General features: G+C 38.7%; 1 protein-coding gene across 1 annotated transcript in view; it reads right to left on the reverse strand.

Moving 5' to 3' along the window:
* Nucleotides 1-6,814, reverse strand: part of tcf4 (transcription factor 4) — a 134,536-nt gene extending 127,722 nt beyond the window's left edge. Inside the window, exons 1-4 of the mRNA XM_087791000.1 lie at nt 6,514-6,814; nt 5,963-6,054; nt 5,705-5,743; nt 2,829-2,901 (exon numbers count right to left, since the gene is read on the reverse strand). Of these exons, the coding sequence (XP_087647126.1) occupies nt 2,829-2,901; nt 5,705-5,743; nt 5,963-6,034 (184 nt within the window). The 5' untranslated portion in view covers nt 6,035-6,054; nt 6,514-6,814. The remainder of the gene's footprint in view (nt 1-2,828; nt 2,902-5,704; nt 5,744-5,962; nt 6,055-6,513) is intronic.
* Nucleotides 6,815-20,535: the final 13,721 nt, after the last annotated feature.

Below are 20,535 nucleotides of genomic sequence, written 5' to 3' on the forward strand. Positions count from 1 at the left end.
CACCTGCACATTTATACATAGATGACACTAACATGAATATCAATGTTCTATGATTTTAGCCACAATAAAATGAGCTTGATGGACAAGACTAGGCCTTGAGTTTGTCTCTTGTGTTCTATTGCTTAAAATTGATAATCATAACGATTTAACACAATAAATAATGATCATTTAAGAAAGATTCTGCTAGACGTCACTTACTTTTTCACCAGATTCATGTTTAAATATTAAAGTTATTTACTCGTGTTAAATCTTACTTTGCATAGAAAATAGTTATTTCTAGGAATCAGTGTTTAATTTATGAAAAATGTAAAACATGTTGTAAAACTTAACCGTTAGCAACAAACGTTGAGCCAAAAACACAACATTTCCTCAAACATATGTTCACAGCAATTCAGACAGAAAACCACGAAAGTGCAACAATGACTCCAGTTTCATCACAAATGTCAAAAATCACCAAAATAAAATCTGAGGTGAAAACAAAGAAGCTTCCTCTCATTCATACATCACATCAAATCAACACTTCAATCTTTTATTTTCTTCTTGTTCTTGTCAGGAAGACGAGACCCCTGAGAGGTCCTCGTGACACACTAGAACAGCCACACACTAGAACACACACACACTAGAACACACACACACTACAACACACACACACTACAACACAAACACACTACAACACACACACACAAGTCAAAAAGGTCAAGAGTAAATCAACAGGAAGTTGAACTCACGCATCGTAAGAGTTAGTTTTCATCACAGTTTCATTTACGACGAATTTGTCGTTGAATTACAGACAAAGATAAATACAAATATACTTTACTTTCTTTTAGTCAAAACTTTCTGACAACTTAACAAACGTAACAGGCTTGAACTCAACATCCCATGACTCTGAGGTCACATGTTATGTTCCTTATCTTATCTTAAATACTGGCATCTTTACATAGCAACGATGCTAACATGCATAGCAATGTACTTTGATTTAAGCTAACCATCCGTTTAAGCTAACCATGTGTTAGCTTAAATAGAGATACTTATATTTTTGACAACTTAACGAAAGTTACAGGCTAGAACTCACCATCACATTACTCTTAGTTCACATGTTATGTTCCTTATCTTATCTTGAAAACTGGCATATGTACATACCAACGATGCTAACATGCATAGCAAATGATTTGATTTAAGCTAACCATCCGTTTAAGCTAACCATGTGTTAGCAAATACACAACTTTCCGTCAACTTAACAAACGTTACAGGCTTGAACTCACCATCAGATGACTCTTAGTTCCTGTGTTATGTTCCTTATCTTATCCTAAAAACTGTCCCCTTTTAATACCAACTATGCTAATATGCATAGCAAATTATTTGATTTAAGCTAACCATCCATTTAAGCTAACCATGTGTTAGAAAATAAGCAACTTTCCGTCAACTTAACAAACGTTACAGGCTTGAACTCACCATCAGATGACTCTTAGTTCCTGTGTTATGTTCCTTATCTTATCCTAAAACTGGCCCCTTTTAATACCAACTATGCTAATATGCATAGCAAATTATTTGATTTAAGCTAACCATCCATTTAAGCTAACCATGTGTTAGAAAATAAGCAACTTTCCGTCAACTTAAGAAACGTAACAGGCTTGAACTCACCACCACATGACTCTTAGTTCACATGTTATGTTCCTTATCTCATCTTAAAAACTGGCATCTTTACATAGCAACGATGCTAACATGCATAGCAATGTACTTTGATTCAAGCCAACCATCTGTTTAAGCTAACCATGTGTTAGCAAATACACAACTTTCTATCAACTTAACAAACGTAACAGTCTTGAACTCACCATCACATGACTCTTAGTTCACATGTTATGTTCCTTATCTTATCTTAAAAACAGGCATCTTTACATAGCAACGATGCTAACATGCATAGCAATGTACTTTGATTCAAGCTAACCATCTGTTTAAGCTAACCATGAGGCCCCACATATTCATGGTTAAAGGTTGACATCGTCCATCAAGATCACTTCATATTGATCATCGGGAACAAGATAAATACATATATTTTCTGTCAACTTCACAAAAAGTTACAGGCTTGAACTCACCATCACATGACTCTTAGTTCACATGTTATGTTCCTTAAAAACAAGCATCTTTAAATAGCAACGATGCTAACATGCATAGCAATGTACTTTGATTCAAGCCAACCATCTGTTTAAGCTAACCATGAGGCCCCACATGTTCATGGTTAAAGGTTGACATTGTCCATCAAGATCACTTCATATTTATCATCGGGAACAAGATAAATACATATATTTTCTGTCAACTTAACAAAAGTTACAGGCTTGAACTCACCATCACATGACTCTTAGTTCACATGTTATGTTCCTTAAAAACAAGCATCTTTACATAGCAACAATACTAACATGCATAGCAATGTACTTGGATTCAAGCTAACCATCTATATAAGCTAACCATGAGGCCCCACATATTCATGGTTAACAGTTGACATCATCCATCAAGATCACTTCGTATCGATCATCGGGAACAAGATAAATACATATATTTTCCGTCAACTTAACAAAAAGTAACAGGCCTCGAACTCACCATCACATGACCCTGAGGTCGCATGACATTCTCGGCATCATCACAACCACCGCCAACACCACCACCGCGACAGAACCACGAACCAGCACGACAACAACAACAACAAAAAAAAAAAAACACCCAGAACCTGCGTCGGCAGAACGTAACGTTTCCCACACGAGAGTAAAACAGCAAGGCCAGCAGCGGCCGGCAGGTGTACGAGCGCGAGGAGGAGGAGGAGGCGAGTGACGTACTTGAGCCGGAGAAATGTCCGCTCCCCAGGGAGGTCGGTCCGTTCTTTCCACCGCTAACAGGAGGGGAAAACATCTAGGAGACAAACAGAGCGAACATTATCTCCGACAGCCGAGGCCGAGGAACATCAGTGCAGCTACTCATGAGAGGCTTCATTCCATCACAACCCTAAGAACCGTTCTGTCACGTCGTCGGCTTCACGTGGAGACATCTGCTCGTCTCGCGCTCGACATATAGTCCGGCCTGAATATTTCATCGCTTATATCTGCCCTACATCCGCTCGCCGACGCTATATTCCCAATAATCCACCTCTCAAATGAGCTTAGAAGTCATAAATATTGTCGTCACGAGTGATTATATTTGGATGGAAATTGGTCGGATTTTCGAAATTATGTCAGCAGAACAAATTGAATTTGACTTAACGGATTATGTCCGAGGTCAGGGGAGGTCAAGGCGACTGTCACGAGTCAACTATGTTATTTTGTTTTTATTTCACGTCTAAATAGCAGAATCGGCGACTGACGATTACAGACTTGAGTCGCAGATCTCAGGTCAGTGCAGTCGACGGAACGACTCAGAAAAATCTGTCCAGACCATAAACGTCTTTCACGCTTGTTAACATTCGTGTGTGACCTGCCAGGCGAGCGAGGCTGACCTCGGTCCACCTCTGATGTCAAACATCATGTGACTCATCAGACTATCTTCAGGCTGTGGTCCAGCTTCACTGCTCAGCTGGTCCATCTAACATTGTTTATCGAGGGGACGAGGAACTGAATCCAGGTCAGTCAAAGTCTGAGCAACATCGTTCATAAAAATAACATGTGTTTTAGTCGTTTTTTTAGGGTTAATTATTTTAATGTTCCCCTTAAACAACACTCCTATATCATGTTTTATCGAGCATAAATATATTGTTCTTTTTTACTAAAATTAAGAATATTATTTGTAGTTTATGGGATTTTTGTCGACTTTCATAATTGGATAATTAAGTAAAAGTTCTCGCTATTTTAGCCAATAAATTATTTAAAAGCGAATGTTTTTAAATTTAAAGAGTCAGATTTAAACTGATATCTTTGTCCAGATCAACCGTCACCTTTTATTGCATCACAAATGAAATGTTTTTTAGCATTTGACACACTTTTGTTCAAAACTTTATCAAAGCTGATTCTAACTTAACTATTTTAAACACAGAAGTTAAACCTGAGAATCTCAAACATACACAGTAAATGATGTATTTAAAGTTAAATACAAATACAAGCTTGTACTCTATTTAAAGTTGAGATTAAATATATCACCTCATTCTTTGGTTATGGTTGTCATGGAGATTGATTTGGATGTTGTTTTAAGCTTCAATAAACAGGAAGTAAAAGAGCTAAAAACAAACGATTTAATCGTATGAATGATTGATCAAATAAAGTCTTGACATTTATTCTGACCAACTTGTTATATTGATTTTAAATAAGTTGTTGAATCACTTTGGTTCTTGTCAAAACCACTAGTTTGTTGGTCGACCTACGACTAAACTTTGTTGCTCCGTTAACAAATATAAATAACCTAAAATAACCAAAGTGTGTGAGTCCAGTGGATGTTTGGCATCAGCAGTTACACTTATTTGGTTCAAACTGAGCAATTTCAGTGACGTAACCTTCATAATGAAGGCAGCACCGGATGGTTCAAAAATAGTATCTCTAACTGTAATTGAATTTAAAAAATGTAATATCTAATGTTACATGAGATTTTTGCTGAGAATGGTCATGGGTTCTAATCGACTCACTTCTTTTTCTATCAACAATAGATTATAACCCCGTGTGTTGACATACACCTGCAACACAATTTGGACTTTTATTTTGAAAATAAACCGAATCAAATGTCTCGCCTCACTAGAGCCGGGTTGACCTCCCTGCCAGGGAACAATACACGCCTCCGTCCGGGCACGAACAGGAGGCGGCCATCTTTAAATATCTGCTGCGAAGACTCCTCGGTTGTTGGAATGAAACCTCTCACTTCTATCGTTATGTGATTTAAACATGTAATGATGAGAACGAGTCGCCATCTGCTCCTCACGTCTACGGTCCAATGATGACTTTTTTTTTCTCAAAACGTTTCCGAACCTTCTCGCTTCACACTCCGAAAGATTTTATTTGTCTTTTTTTTTTAAAAAGGGGGGAAGAATAAAAAGGATGTTTTTCTAGCAGCTGGTCGGGCCTGAGACTGCGAGCGCGACCGAGCGAGGCTGCTGCGAAGCCGCCGCTGATTTGAAAATAATCAAATTGGGATTATTATTGGTATATAACACTCAGCTGCTGCTCTATTTTGGATATTTTAAAGTGGAATGTGAGAGTTTTATCCGCGGCTCTATTGAATTACTCCCTCTGTTGATATTGAAGGCCGCAGCTGTGATCGCATGATTCTTTTTCTATCACACTTCCATTCTTAAAGGACAACGACATGTTGTGCGTGTGTGTGTGTGTGTGTGTGTGTGTGTGTGTGTGTGTGTGTGTGTGTGTGTGTGTGTCACTAAACACTATCACTTGACCTGACAGCGCTCTCTTTCGTGCACGTTGCTATTTTCTCTCTTCCTTTTTAGCCCGAACTTGCTCCCCAGAGGCAGCCGAGCGGAGGAAACATAACCGAAAAAGTGGGCGGGAGCGTTTTGTGTTTCTATCTTAAGTGATCATCCTGATGTGCGACTTCTCACTGTTTAAGGCTTAACACAACATCTTGAAAAAAACATAAAAAGTCTTAAACATTTTTTTTTTTCAGCAGATGCGTTGGAGACGCAACAACATTGTCAGTTTTTTTTTACACCCAGTAAAAAAAAGGTGTCAAAGGGCTTCACATGAACAGAGGAAATAAAAAGACTTAAAATGAGATATACTACCATGGATGTTGGGAACATTTTCAAATCGCTGTTTCGCATCTATAAGACAACAAAATTACTAATGCAGCATCACAAATAAACCACACACACACACACACACACACACACATTAGAAACACATCTTCAAGTTAGTATTGGGAGCAATAAGGCGATGATGACAATCTATAATCACAATCATTCTTTTTTTTTACTTGTTGGTGTAAAAACATTTTTTGGAGAAAAAAAAAAGTGTCAATAAAAAACAAAACATGTCCTCACCGCACTGAAGTCCAGTAAGTCACTGAGTTCCTTGTCTGTTCCCAAAGCTGCCATCCGCTGCTGATGATGCATGATAGCAAAATCACACGGACCTGAAACAACCACAAAAGAGTTGTAGATGGATGGATGGATGCATGGATAGATGGATGGATGGATGCATGGATAGATGGATGGATAGATGCATTGAAAGATGGATAGATGGATGCATGGATAGATGGATGCATGGATAGATGGATGGATAGATGGATGGATGGATAGATGGATAGATGGATGGATGGATAGTTAGATGGATGGATGGATGGATGGATAAATAGATAGATAGATAGATGGATAGATGGATAGATAGATAGATAGATAGATAGATAGATAGATAGATAGATAGATAGATAGATAGATAGATAGATAGATAGATAGATAGATAGATAGATAGATAGATAGATAGATAGATAGATAGATAGATAGATAGATAGATAGATAAAGACATAGAGATAGAAAGATAGAAAGATAGAAAGATAGAAAGATAGAAAGATAGAAAGAAATGAGGAGGGAACCTCAGCTCTGTCTCACACCGCTCAGCTCCGGGTCTCTCGTCTCCTCCACAGCGAGATAAATCCACTCAAATCCACGATCACAAATCTCTTAATTTTCTCTCATTCTCCACGGAAACCCTCTCGGCTTCGTCCCCGGTTCTGTTTCGGGAAAACAAAAAAAAGTAAAAAAAAAAAAAAAAGGTTCGGCAGGACGGAAGTGGTGGGTTTTTTTTTTTTAGTGTTTTTCCTCCAGCCTGAAGTCCGACCTTCTCCGCGCTGAGACGCAGTTAGTCCGCCGCTGCTGACAGGCAAGGCGCGCGCACGCACACAAACACACACACACAGAAACACACACACACACCCGGTATAAATAATAAAGGCGGAGGGAAGGATCACCTCGGAAGTGAGCGCCGCCGGTTCCTCTGAGCGGGGCTGCGCGCTGCCGGTGGCCGCCTCGGAGTGCGCTGCGCTCGGCTGCGAGTGCCAAGTGATCCCGGGAGCGCGGGACCAACCATGTGCGTCTGAGACTCCGTGCATGTGTTCGTGCAGCCAGAGCTCGCACTCCTGCAGACACACTCCACACACACGCCGATCAACACCGCAAAAATAAAAGACAGATCGATAAGGATCGATTAACACACTTTTTATAAGCTATAAACCTCTTTAGATTTTACTTTTTTCTTTTTTTTTTAAAACAAAAAAACAAAAAACAGCGCCATGCTCAGGTCAGACCAGCGAATGTCCTGGATTAAAAAAATAATGTTTTTTATTTATTCAGTTTGTAGGAGAAAACATAGCAACAATGTGCACGTTAGAAAAATGTTGTTTTTTAAATCTCCCGGGAAAACGAAACAAACAAACTTTAAAAAAGAAATACTAGTGACAACAATACAACAGGTATATAAATAGATACATGGCTGTGCAGTTTAAAATATATACTGTATTGATTTTCTGGAACTCCTGTTGTGTTATCAGTTTTATCTTGCCCTTTAAAGTATATACTTTATTGAATATTGTTTTGATTGTTTAAGCGCTTTGTGACTCTGGTCTGGAAAAGCGCTATACAAATGAAAATTACTTACTTACTTACTTCCTTATATAGTTAGAAAAAACTTCAAAGATCAAAGCAAACAGAATATTATAAAGTAAATAAGTAAGTAAGTAAATAAGTAAAATATTACACAGTGAATTATGGATGACATGACTTGTTCATAAAAAGAACAAATAAAATGTATTTAACTCAGTGGAAAAATATGAAACTTAAGACAAAATGATTCCCTTCTGTTTGTGTTTGTCAATTAAACTAGTCTGATATGTGTTTAAAGTTTATTTGTACCAGCAAGTCAAAGAAAGAGAAAGGCGGTGAAGGGGTCACCAACTTCGATTATAACTGTTATTTTTCATTTTGTTGATAATGTGTGATGGCTGGGAAAAATACTTGTCAACTAAACAAAAAAGTTTTTGTTAGGTTTTGTCAAACCATCTCCAAAGGAATTCATAGAATTTCAGGTGAAAATTACTCTTTTTGAACACAATATAGGTCATCTTTAACATGGTTTTCATCTTATAAATCATGGCACTAGAGAGATTTAACGGAGTGCTGTTGGTCTACTCTGAGTACTCCTCAGCTCTGAGTGCTGTTGGTCTACACTGAGTACTCCTCAGCTCTGAGTGCTGTTGGTCTACTCTGAGTACTCCTCAACTCTGAGTGCTGTTGGTCTACTCTGAGTACTCCTCAGCTCTGAGTGCTGTTGGTCTACACTGAGTACTCCTCAGCTCTGAGTGCTGTTGGTCTACTCTGAGTACTCCTCAGCTCTGAGTGCTGTTGGTCTACTCTGAGTACTCCTCAACTCTGAGTGCTGTTGGTCTACTCTGAGTACTCCTCAGCTCTGAGTGCTGTTGGTCTACTCTGAGTACTCCTCAACTCTGAGTGCTGTTGGTCTACACTGAGTACTCCTCAGCTCTGAGTGCTGTTGGTCTACTCTGAGTACTCCTCAGCTCTGAGTGCTGTTGGTCTACACTGAGTACTCCTCAGCTCTGAGTGCTGTTGGTCTACTCTGAGTACTCCTCAGCTCTGAGTGCTGTTGGTCTACACTGAGTACTCCTCAACTCTGAGTGCTGTTGGTCTACTCTGAGTACTCCTCAGCTCTGAGTGCTGTTGGTCTACTCTGAGTACTCCTCAGCTCTGAGTGCTGTTGGTCTACTCTGAGTACTCCTCAGCTCTGAGTGCTGTTGGTCTACTCTGAGTACTCCTCAGCTCTGAGTGCTGTTGGTCTACACTGAGTACTCCTCAACTCTGAGTGCTGTTGGTCTACTCTGAGTACTCCTCAACTCTGAGTGCTGTTGGTCTACTCTGAGTACTCCTCAGCTCTGAGTGCTGTTGGTCTACACTGAGTACTCCTCAGCTCTGAGTGCTGTTGGTCTACTCTCAGTACTCCTCAGCTCTGAGTGCTGTTGGTCTACACTGAGTACTCCTAAACTCTGAGTGCTGTTGGTCTACTCTGAGTACTCCTCAGCTCTGAGTGCTGTTGGTCTACACTGAGTACTCCTCAGCTCTGAGTTCTGTTGGTCTACTCTCAGTACTCCTCAGCTCTGAGTGCTGTTGGTCTACACTGAGTACTCCTCAGCTCTGAGTTCTGTTGGTCTACTCTGAGTACTCCTCAGCTCTGAGTGCTGTTGGTCTACTCTGAGTACTCCGCAGCTCTGAGTTCTGTTGGTCTACTCTGAGTACTCCTCAGCTCTGAGTTCTGTTGGTCTACTCTGAGTACTCCTCAGCTCTGAGTTCTGTTGGTCTACTCTGAGTACTCCTCAGCTCTGAGTGCTGTTGGTCTACTCTGAGTACTCCTCAGCTCTGAGTGCTGTTGGTCTACTCTGAGTACTCCTCAGCTCTGAGTTCTGTTGGTCTACTCTCAGTACTCCTCAGCTCTGAGTGCTGTTGGTCTACACTGAGTACTCCTCAACTCTGAGTGCTGTTGGTCTCCTCACAGACTCCTCCTGCAGGCGTATAACTTACCAGCAGGTTAAATGTTATCATTTTTAAAACACAGTTCATTCTTCTAAACATTCACTGGTAAATAAAAAGGTTGGCGAGGGTCCAGTGGTTCGAGTGTGTCAGTCACATGACCGTCACACTGACAGTGTGTGGCAGGAAACAGAAGTTCTGCGAGAACAGCGACAAGGACGAAGGTTCAAATGAGGTGATCTGTTAATATGACCACTGCACTGTCCATTATACACGACTCGTGACTTGATACAGCTGCTGTTGTTCCACACAAGGAGAGAGAAGTTGAATAAACCGACTCAGAACTGAGGCCGAAAAGATCGACTAGATACGTTAGTATATTTCTGTTCAACATGTTAGACCAGACCTGAGGCCCTTTGACTGAGTTCATGTGGCCGTCCTGAGGTCCAAGATCCTGTAGAAACTTAAAATTGTATTTTGCATTTATTTTCATTATTTATAAATATTATCTAAATATGACAACATGGTGTACGTTTAAGGACTTTTTGTCATTTTTGGGAGTATTTACTGCCCCAAAAATATTTAATTGAACACAAATGTATGGGATTTTACTGTATATCCGGTTTAAAAAAGTTTGATAAAATATAACACAATTACCAAAACAAGAAAGCATATTTAGCTTGATTTTATTACTTGACTTTATGCTTTTCACGCCTTTATTTTTGCTTGATGGCCCCTAACAAAGAGCCGCTGTATAAAATGTGGCCCCTGAGGAAATGTAATATCCCACCACTGTGTTGATCCCTCCCCATTATTTTAGATTTTTATTCATCTTTCTTTGTCTTTATTTATTTTTTAGAATCCATTACAGGTTCACCAGTACAAAGACCTTGTTTAAATCATTTCTAGCTACCGGTTTAAAAGTTATTGGATACTGACTTGTCAATCAAACTCAACATGTCCCGCCCTCTCAAGTCACAAAGGCCACATGTACAGAATTTTAAGCAGATCATGTTAAAATGCTGCCATACTCACATTGTTTTGAAAAACATCTACCCTACCTTTAAAAGAGCTGAGGTTCTGACCCGGTTGGATTCAGTGCATGTGTCAGTCTAGAGCAGGGGCCACAACTGGACGTGGGGGTCACCAGAGGTCAATTCTGGTCTAATTCTTTTTCATTTTAGATTTGATGTTTCCATTTAAACTATATAATCAAATGCGATGATCCTGATTTGTGAACCATCTGCAGGAGGTTTGAGAGAAGTGCCACAGAGGTCGTGGAGAGGTGATGAAACTGATCATGGAGCAGCCAGAAGAGGAAAATTAAGTTACTTTTGTTAAGTTTTCCTTTTCGTCTAATGTGATTCAATCATTTTTACAGCTGCTTCAATCTAGATTTGATCAGATATTTGTCTCATGATCTCTGTTTGTAAAAATGTTTTCAACACTTCCTGAGTAAATTAATATGAAGGGAAACTAATGCGAAAACCTCTCCTGAGAGTTTTTCCCTAATTATAAGTTTCACAAAACATCTCTCACACAGTCAATAAAAGAAGGAGTTTAATCCCATAGCATTTAAAAATAATTGTTGTTCTTGCAATAATTGTAATGTATTGTCAAACCATCTATGAGAAAAATGGAATGCATAGAATTTGAGATGAAAATATATATATATATATATATATATCTTAAAAGTCAAGTTTTCCTCACTCACATGTTTCAAATGTTGAATCTTCCTCTCAAAAGTGCAGTAAATCCTTCATCATGACCATGTTTTGAACTCATTACTTTATTTAGTTTTTCCTGTCTGAAATCTGGGCGAATGAGAGGATACCAGAGTGGAGTCCATTATGACGGAATAATGGCTTCACTCCTCCTCCAGCCAGCTGTAATCACACCCTGCTTTGTTTATACAACGAGTCCCTTGGAGGTGGAGACTTCTGGGATTAATGACGCGCAGTGACAAACCTTAATGTGTGTCCAATCACAGCAGAGTGGGTGTGGTTATAGTAAACAAGATTTCATCTTGAGAAAAGACAAAGGCTTGTCAGTGGGCGGGGCTTAAGATCATTTTCTAATGTAACTATTTCAACGAAAAGAGAGTTTTGTACAAACACATACTGATGATACAATAGAGTCCAACATCTATTTAAGACACACTTAAATCAACACATTAGTTGACACAAAATGACAAGTTTAAGTGTTAAAATGTTTTAATGAATTAAAGATTAATATAAACACTCGTCAGTTGATGGTGAAGAGACAAGAGGGGTCGAAAGTTCAAGTTTAAAGGAGCTGGTGGATCAGCAGGGTCACTGAGAGGAAATGTCAACACACACACACACACACACACACACACACACGCACACACACACACACACGCAGACTCTCTGTGGTCTCAAAAAGTGTATTTTTGCCAAACACCTGTGTAATCGTACAGCTGTGGAGAATGCTGGGAAAGGACGGGGGGAACTGAACACCACACAGCTTATGCTCCGTGATTCCATCCAGATCACTGACTGAGAGTGTGTGTGTGTGTGTGTGTGTATGTGTGTGTGTGTGCATGTGTGTGTGGGGGTGGTACATAAGCCTGTGTGACTGTGTCTCGTCCACCTCCCTCTGCAGCTTAACTCATGACCAGGGAGGTGCTACTGTCCTTTCTTGGCCTTCACCATAAAGTTTATATGACAGTCAAACATGTCCTTGTCATACTTGGAGAGTTTTGTTGATCCTCGTCCTTTACAAATATGTAACAAACCGAGAAAGGGTGTGTACAATGTTCTTCTGAGTATCCCACATCTGACACCATTTGTAACATAAAGAAAGGAGGGAAAAAATCCCATTTTAAACCCGGATTTTCCCCTTGTGTTGCCTTGTCACCTTGACCCAGAGACAACACAAGGGATACCACAAACATATTGTTTCTTGGGGAACTTCGGGTCACCTTGACCTGGAGACAACACAGGGGTTAACTGAGTGTGCACATAATGTTCTTCTGACCATCCTACTTCTGACACCATATGCAACAGATCCATTGGAAACAATCCTGTTTTAAACCAGGATTATTTTTTCTATGAGAAAGAACCTTAATGTTGAATAAGACAAAATTGATTTATGAGTATATTTATCCAACTTATTTATTAAGTTAAAAACAGAACTGACCACTTCCTGACCACTTTGTTTACTTAAACATACACTGTTTTATTTAAAATATATAGTATAAGTTATAGTGTAAGTTTCTTGAAACTTTTCCCTGACAATTTGTATGACTATTTTTGCTTATTTCTTATTTATATCAAGAACCTTTTATTTGTATATCAAATAATAAAAATAATATTTTAACATTATCTACATTATAGATCCAAGTTAATTGTAATCCCAATAATAACAACCTCCTTTATAATAAAAACTGTTATTAGACACAATGTATTTCAATGTTTTACCCTGTTTATTTTACATTTTAAGTTAAATTGATTGTCTTCTGTACCATTTGTGAGGGAAAGTTTTCATTCAGGCCCGAAATAAATAATACAAAATGAAACATGTCAACGTCAGATCACCAAGAGAATTAAAACACTCAACCTTGAGGACATTATTCACTATTACTAGTCAGCTAAACCCCGGAATCTCTTGCATAACTAAAGAAATAAAAGGAAATATTTATCCTCACCAGATCACACAAGAAGCACTAACTAGAAATAGCCTTAAGGAGTTGACCAGAAGTGACCACTTGATGACCGTGAGCCGTGTTAGTTCTTCAAATACACTCGAACAAGTAAAGCTGAAGAAACACTGACCACTGCTCGCTCACGTCTGCTGCTGTAAACATTCTTAATGACACATTTCTGAGACATAATGTCATTTTCCTCTGCTTGACAAAAGTGATTTACGATTTGGCATTCGCACACATGCACTCTCACACACTCCCCTCTCCGGGGAGGAAAGGGTCACCACAAGGTCACGCCATGAATGGTCGACTCTCCGGATCCAGGATTTCTTCAAACTTTTCCAGCAGAAAACTCACAATAATAATAATAAAGTCAAGGCCTAAAATAATAGCCGCTAACAGGTGCACCGACCGGGGCGTTTCATTAAGTCCGTCCTGAACAGTGTGTGTTTGTGCGACACATCTTCTTCACACAAAGAATGTGTATCCAATATGTCTGTCAGCTATAAAAGAAGCTTGAAGGTCCGGAGCTGGTCTGGGGTCAGTTTCGTTCTGGGGGAACACTGGCGTGACTGTGAGGACACGTTAATGAACAGTGAGAGACTCGAAGAGAAACTGAGCTTCTTTTCATCCTCGTAGCTCAGCAGGTGTCAAATCTCTCATGTTTACACTCCTGCACAAGAGTGTGTGTGCGCCAGTGTGTGTGTGTGTGTGTAGTGTTATCCTAGTCCTGGCTGTTTTTTGGTCGCAGAGGCGGGCGCCAAGCAGATGGCAGCAGTGGTTTACCCAGGTGTGTGTTCGCTGTTTTTACACACTGGTGTGTGCGAGCGAGAGGCGAGCGAAGGCCGTGTTGCTCCGTCGGAGAAAATTCTCGTCTATAAATATATTCTTCAGGACACGGAGTGAGAAGATGTGAGACAAAATAATATTCAAATGCTGGACTGGACTGATGATACAACGTGAACATTTGTGTTCTACAGTGCACGACAAACACACACTCAGGACAGAAGGAAGGGGCGACAACAGAAGGAAGGGTATCTCCTGACAACAAACGTCCTTAACTGTACTTGTGTTTTGAATTATATCCATTTATACTTTCTAATATGAAGTCAAGAAATGTGTAGATCTTGGCTTGCAACATACAAAACGACCCAGCTAACGTGAAATAAACTAAGCAAACAAATCATTTTCCTCTTTAACTATTGGCTAAAATACATTTGCAAAAAGGCATTTTTGATATATTTCACCCTCTTTATTGTGATTCATTAACAGTGTCCGAGGAATCGACCAGGCTAGCGTTAGCCACTGTTAGCACGTATTGTAGTTAGCATATACAGAATGAACATTAAAATGACAAAACAGAAACATTTGTGTCGAACAATTCTATGTATTCTAGTTATGTAGTGGTAAATAAAAAATAGTTAGAAGTTGAATATACACAATATTAGAGGAGATTTACTCACTGTTTACACTCCAGGCGGCCATCTTGGATTTTCCAATTCAATTCAATTCAATTCCAACTGTCAAATCATAACAAAGTTATCTTAAGACACTTTTCAGTTTAAGAAAAGAAAAACAGATCCCAGCGCATCAAAAATGAGTGAATCACGGTGGGACAGTGGTGAGGAAAAACATCCTTTCATCAGAAGGCAGAAAACTCGAGCCGAACCAGACTCAGACTATGAACTCTGACATCAAGGGCCGTTCCCAGGGATGTAACTCGGAAATTCAGAGTTCCGTGAACAACTGGACGAAAGTGAATCATCAAAACTGGTGACAATTAAAAACGACTTTCTTGTTTACTTACTTCCATTTCTACTTTCCATTTAAAAACAATCTTCATCTTCTTCTGCTTCGTCCAGGGTCACGGGGGCAGCAGCTCCATCAGTGAGGCCGGACTTTCTTCTCCCCAGCTGCATTATATTTATCTTTCTGGGGGATTCCAACGTAGTCTCTCCGGTGTGTCCTGGGTCTCCCAACAGTGGGTCATGCACTAAACGATTTGCCAGGAACTGACGCTGACTCCTCTTAACAGAGGAGCAGTGGCTCTACTCTGAGGCTCTCCTGAATGACCACGCTATCACCCTATCTTTAGAATCATAAACAGAAAAGGCTTAATTGGCCAAATAAATTAACAATTTACAAGGAATTATTGTGTTTACCATAGTGTATTTAAATTGAAGGTTTTTGCTCTTATGTCAAAAGTGATTTGTCGGCTGGGCGGCAAAGCATTATTCTGATATATGGGTCATTTTTGGTCTACATCAGATTTAACATCGGCTAGCACCGATGTTGACCAGCTAAGCTAACAGGTCTATGGCCCAGTTGAGGAAACGTTACATTTCATTTTAAAATTAAAAACAAAATATCAACTTAATAGCACACTAAACTGCGCAGACTACTACGAAGAGGATTTAAATTATGTGACCTTGGCTCCTGCTAGTGCTTGAGTGATACCACTTAAAGAAACATTGTCTTTGCAATAGTCATTATAGAATATAAGGGGACATAGGTCTAGTTTGTAAAACTGTGGTATGGCAACAATTTTACTAGTGAAATCAAATAAAAATTTTATGGAAAATTTGAATTAATATGTTCATTGCTAATTGTATGAAGGACATTCAGTGGACAACCAAAAAAATGGCGCAAAACCTTGTGACATTGTAACAGGAATTATACAATACAAACCAAAAATGTCTTAAAGATCCTTCAAACTCTTCACTGGCTTCCAGTTTCTTTCAGGATCAACTTTAAAATTCTGGTTCTTACTTTCAGATCTATTCATGGTCAGACTCCTCCTTACATCACTGATCTGATCCAGACTTACCCCCCAGCTCGGGCTCTGAGGTCTGTGGATCAGAATCTACTGATGGTTCCTGAACACGGTTCAGGACCAGAGGAGAGAAATCCTTCCAGGCTGTTGCTCCTAAGCTTTGGAACAATCTTCCTCTCCCTCTGTGTTTGATGATCTACTGACTCCTTTAAGAAACATCTTAAGACGTTTCTATTTGTTCAGGCTTTTCCTTGATTTTCTGGAACTCCTGTTGTGTTTTCAGTTTTATCTTGACCTTTAAAGTATATACTTTATTGAATATTGTTTTGATTGCGTTTGTGACCCTGGTCTGGAAAAGCGCTATATAAATAAAAATTACTTACTTACTTACTTACTTAAAATAAAGAGTCCATTAAATGAGTCGGACACATTTCTAGAATGATCGTCCATCTTCTGTGAACATTTAAAAATAGTATTTCTTTTTAAAGATGGGCGAGTTTATTGTCAGCAAAATACTAATAAAAGACGTCTATTCAACTTATCTCATCATCCACCAGGAGATAAAGATCTACACACCAGCGACTTTGTGTGACATTTGCAAGTGTGTTGTCATATTATTGTGCTGTTACAACATCTCTCGCACACCTTACTCATGCTCACCTTCACAGAAAAATCTTCTTTAAGCAGAGGATTATTTTTACCTCTTGATTTATTCACCGCTAATGTAGGTTGCTGTGTTCAACTGTAACTTCTGCTGACTGGAGGTGCAAGACTCATGTGGGAGCACATTTGAGTACTATATGTGTGTGTGCGTGTGCATGTGTGTGTGTGTGTCCAGAAATGTTTAAAAGGAAGTCAAAGATGCATCGTCAGCAAACAGAGAGGAGAAAGTTGAGAGATATTCTGGGAGTCAGAATGACCCGAACACACACACACACATAAATACACTTTTTACAATATTAGCTTGACAAGTGAAACTAGTTCAAGAGTGTGCGTCTGTCCTCAAATGGCTTATTCGCACGTGTGCGTTTTCATCGAAGAAACCGTCACTTGATGGATGGCAAGAATAAAAAAACAAAGCCTTATTTAAATGCCTGACCTTATACAGACCGGCGTCAGCTCGATATTTGGTTCAATTCTTGTGGATCGTGCTTCTGGCTTTTTGTGGTGAGAAAGAGACTTTGGACCATCTTGCCATCTTGTTGAAGAATTGTAGCACTGTTCTTTTGTTGTGTATTTAATTAAATTGTCTCTGTTTTGTTTATTTCTCTGCTCTGCATCCTTATTGTCTTTCGCTCCTGGGTCCCCTTGTTAAAAGGAAACTAATGTGTTAATTCAAGTGTCTCTTAAACTAACATTTGACCTTTATTGTACTCATCAGTATGTACAAAACGCTCCTTAAATAAATATATTCATAGTACAAAATGTGCTTAAGCCCACTGAAAACACTTTTTTGGAGATTAAATCTTGTTTACAATAACCACACTCACTCTGCTGTAATTGGTCAAACCTGGAGGTTTGTCACCGTGTGTCATCAATCCTCTAAGTCTCTTCCTTTAAAGCAGGGCGTGATTACAGCTGGCTGGAGGAGGAGTGAACCCATTATTACGTCATAATGGACTCCGCTCTCGCAACCTCTCATTCGCCAAGATTTTAGACAGTAGAGAACTTTATAAAGTAATAAGTTCAACACATGATCATGATGAGAGACTTACTGCATCTTGGAGAGGAAGATTCAACATTTGAAACATGAGAGTGATTAAGGAGAGTTGAGTTTTCATATAAATTGACCTTTAAGTGATTCATGACACACTATTTTAAAATGAGAATGAAAAAAGGTTTTCTGTGTGTTCTTAATTGTGTTCTCAATTACACATTCAATGCAAATTTTAATTTTAAATTTTACTCAAATAGCACTTTAAGGAATGTTGTTTTCTTCTCCCAGAAACATAATCTGTAAAAAATAATATGGACGTCTTACCTGTGAAGTCACCCGTTTGTGACCGAATTATGAATTTCAAATCAATTCACGGTTTTGAAAATGTAGTTTTGCGGTTTAGCCAGATTCCGGTCTAAAGTCCGAGCAGGCTTCATTCTAACTGGGTTATTTATTTCATGCTACAACTGCACTCACATGCAAATCAAGACAACCACGCCCATTCTTATGCAAATTCAGGAAAACTGAATAATGGGAAAGTTATCAAAAAGCAAATGTTGGGAAAAAACAGGCCTTCAGGCTGTAAATATTTGTTTTTTACCGTAAACTTTTCGGTCCTTTTGCAGCCAGCCTTTAGTGGACATTTGATCAACTGCCTTTTTTTTTCTTATTTCTGCCTTGTTTTCACGTTTTAACCCACCCACAATATGTTCAATGTTCATGTGGAAGCCTCAAAGTAGCAGCAGAAGACATTTCCCATCATGCTTTGCGCAGAACTAGCAATAAAACAGAAAATACGAGCCGATAAAACACAGAATTCAATCAAATCTCCAAAACGAAACAACTTTCCTGTAACAGTTGAGAAAAAATGTCTTGTTTATTCAACATTGTTTTAGGGTTGCTAGATAAGAACACCAGGGCCTTGAGGATTTGGAAACTATGTTACGCTAACATCAGGTCTCATGGGGAGGATTTGTTTGTTGCCATCATTTCTGCGGCTGGTTTCTGTCCGACTCAAGGTTACACTTTATATTGTACTTCACAGAGCGGTGATTTCACTCTAGTGTCTACTGTATATAATATATTTAAGGCACATTATAAACTCTTTATCTCATTGTTTGGACAGAATAAATGCACATCCAACGCAAACTGGTAATGTGGTTATTTTGGACGGACTTCAACACTTTGTGATTCTTTTCATCATCTCACCAACACCATTACGAACGGATAAAAGAGGAGACATCTGTCTTCTCAGATATTGTTAATAAACACGTTTGTGCGACTGCTATTATTCAATATTGTTTTTTCCATGGATCCGGTATATTTGGCTTTAATACACCAAAGACTGAGCACATGTCTACATGGTTGGATATTTTGGCAGCCGACGCAAGAGCACCTTCTGTGTGTTGATATTTAAATAAAAGGTCATTTTTCTGTTGGAAAGCTTAGCCCCTAAAATCTAGCTGTGTTTGGTGTGTCAGTGTGTGTTTGTGCGTGCGTCAGTGTGTGTTTAATTGAGCAGATTGCTCCTTAATCTCTTGTTGTTGCTCTCTGGATTAGACTATTTTAATAAAACATCACCGAATTTATAAAATCCTCTCTGGGAAAATGTTTCTCCGTGTGAAAATAGAGAAAAAAAACTGCTCATTAACAACCAGTTAAATAATACTTTGGTGAAATAAACAAGATTAAATCTGTATTATACGACATTTTGCTTAATTTTGTGTAAACATGTTTTTATATTACCATAAGTAATAATATCATAACAATTGTTTAAACAACAACATTTAAATTAACATACAAAAATTATGTTTTGATCATTTTGTTGTTATGTATTAGTCCTTGTAATAGTTTATTCTGTGAAAAAGAATATCATAAGATTAAAAGAAAAATTTAAATAGGACAAATACAAAGTTTAATTACACAAGTCTAATTTTGATATAAACTGCACACATATTGTCAGAAAGAGTGTAAACTTATAATGTTGAGTCTTCAGCCTTATATCTTATTGCATGACTGTTTGTGACTCACAATAATGTGAGTTTATTGACACTTTTTGGATCAACAATCGCCTTCACAACGTTTTTGCAACCAACACATCATGATTTTTTTTAAACATCATTAAAGTTTGAAAAATGTGAAATGAATGGTTTGTTTAATTGATCGAAATAAAATATTAACCAAACGGGTTTTGAAGAGCAACTAACTATGTTGATTTAGTGTGTCTTAAATAGATGTTGAACTCTATTGTATCATCAGTGTCTGTTTGTACAAAACTCTCTTTTCATGAAATATTTACATTAGAAAAGGATCTTAAGCCCCGCCCATTGAAAACACTTTGTTTTTTTGGAGATTAAATCTTGTTTACCTTTGTCGTAAATCCCAGAAGTTTCCAATTCCAAGACACTGGTTGTATGAACAAAGCGGGATGTGATCACAGCTGGCTTGAGGAGGAGTGAAGCCATTATTACGTCATAATGGAGTCCACTCTCGTAACCTCTCGTTCGCCCAGATTTCAGACGGAGAACTTTATAAAGTAATAAGTTCAAAACATGGTCATGATGGACATGATGGGACTGACTGTATCTTGGAAAGGAAGAATTCGTTATTATAGCCCACGATCCACATTAAAATGCATAAAATGTCTCAGCAGCTCGATCTTGTCATGTGTACCGTTCAACCCTGACCAATCCCAACAGAGTAGGCGGGACTAATTCTGCATTTCTTACAGGTGTCGTGAAAACTCTAAGAGAGGCAGGTGGCTCTGGGTCCACGTACGACATCATCAATACACATAATACCAGATCAAAATGATCCCACTGAGATTAGTTTTAGAGAAAAATCTCTCAGTTTGTATCATCTCTCTGTCGCTATGTAACTTTACGTGGATTTAAGAGGAAACATAAACACACAAAGACGACAATTCTTAAACATACACTGATGTGTCCGACACCTTGATGATGAATCCATTTATCCATCCATCC

The sequence above is a fragment of the Callionymus lyra genome, chromosome 5, assembly GCF_982586985.1.
Source record: "Callionymus lyra chromosome 5, fCalLyr1.hap1.1, whole genome shotgun sequence".
NCBI classification, from domain to species: domain Eukaryota; kingdom Metazoa; phylum Chordata; class Actinopteri; order Syngnathiformes; family Callionymidae; genus Callionymus; species Callionymus lyra.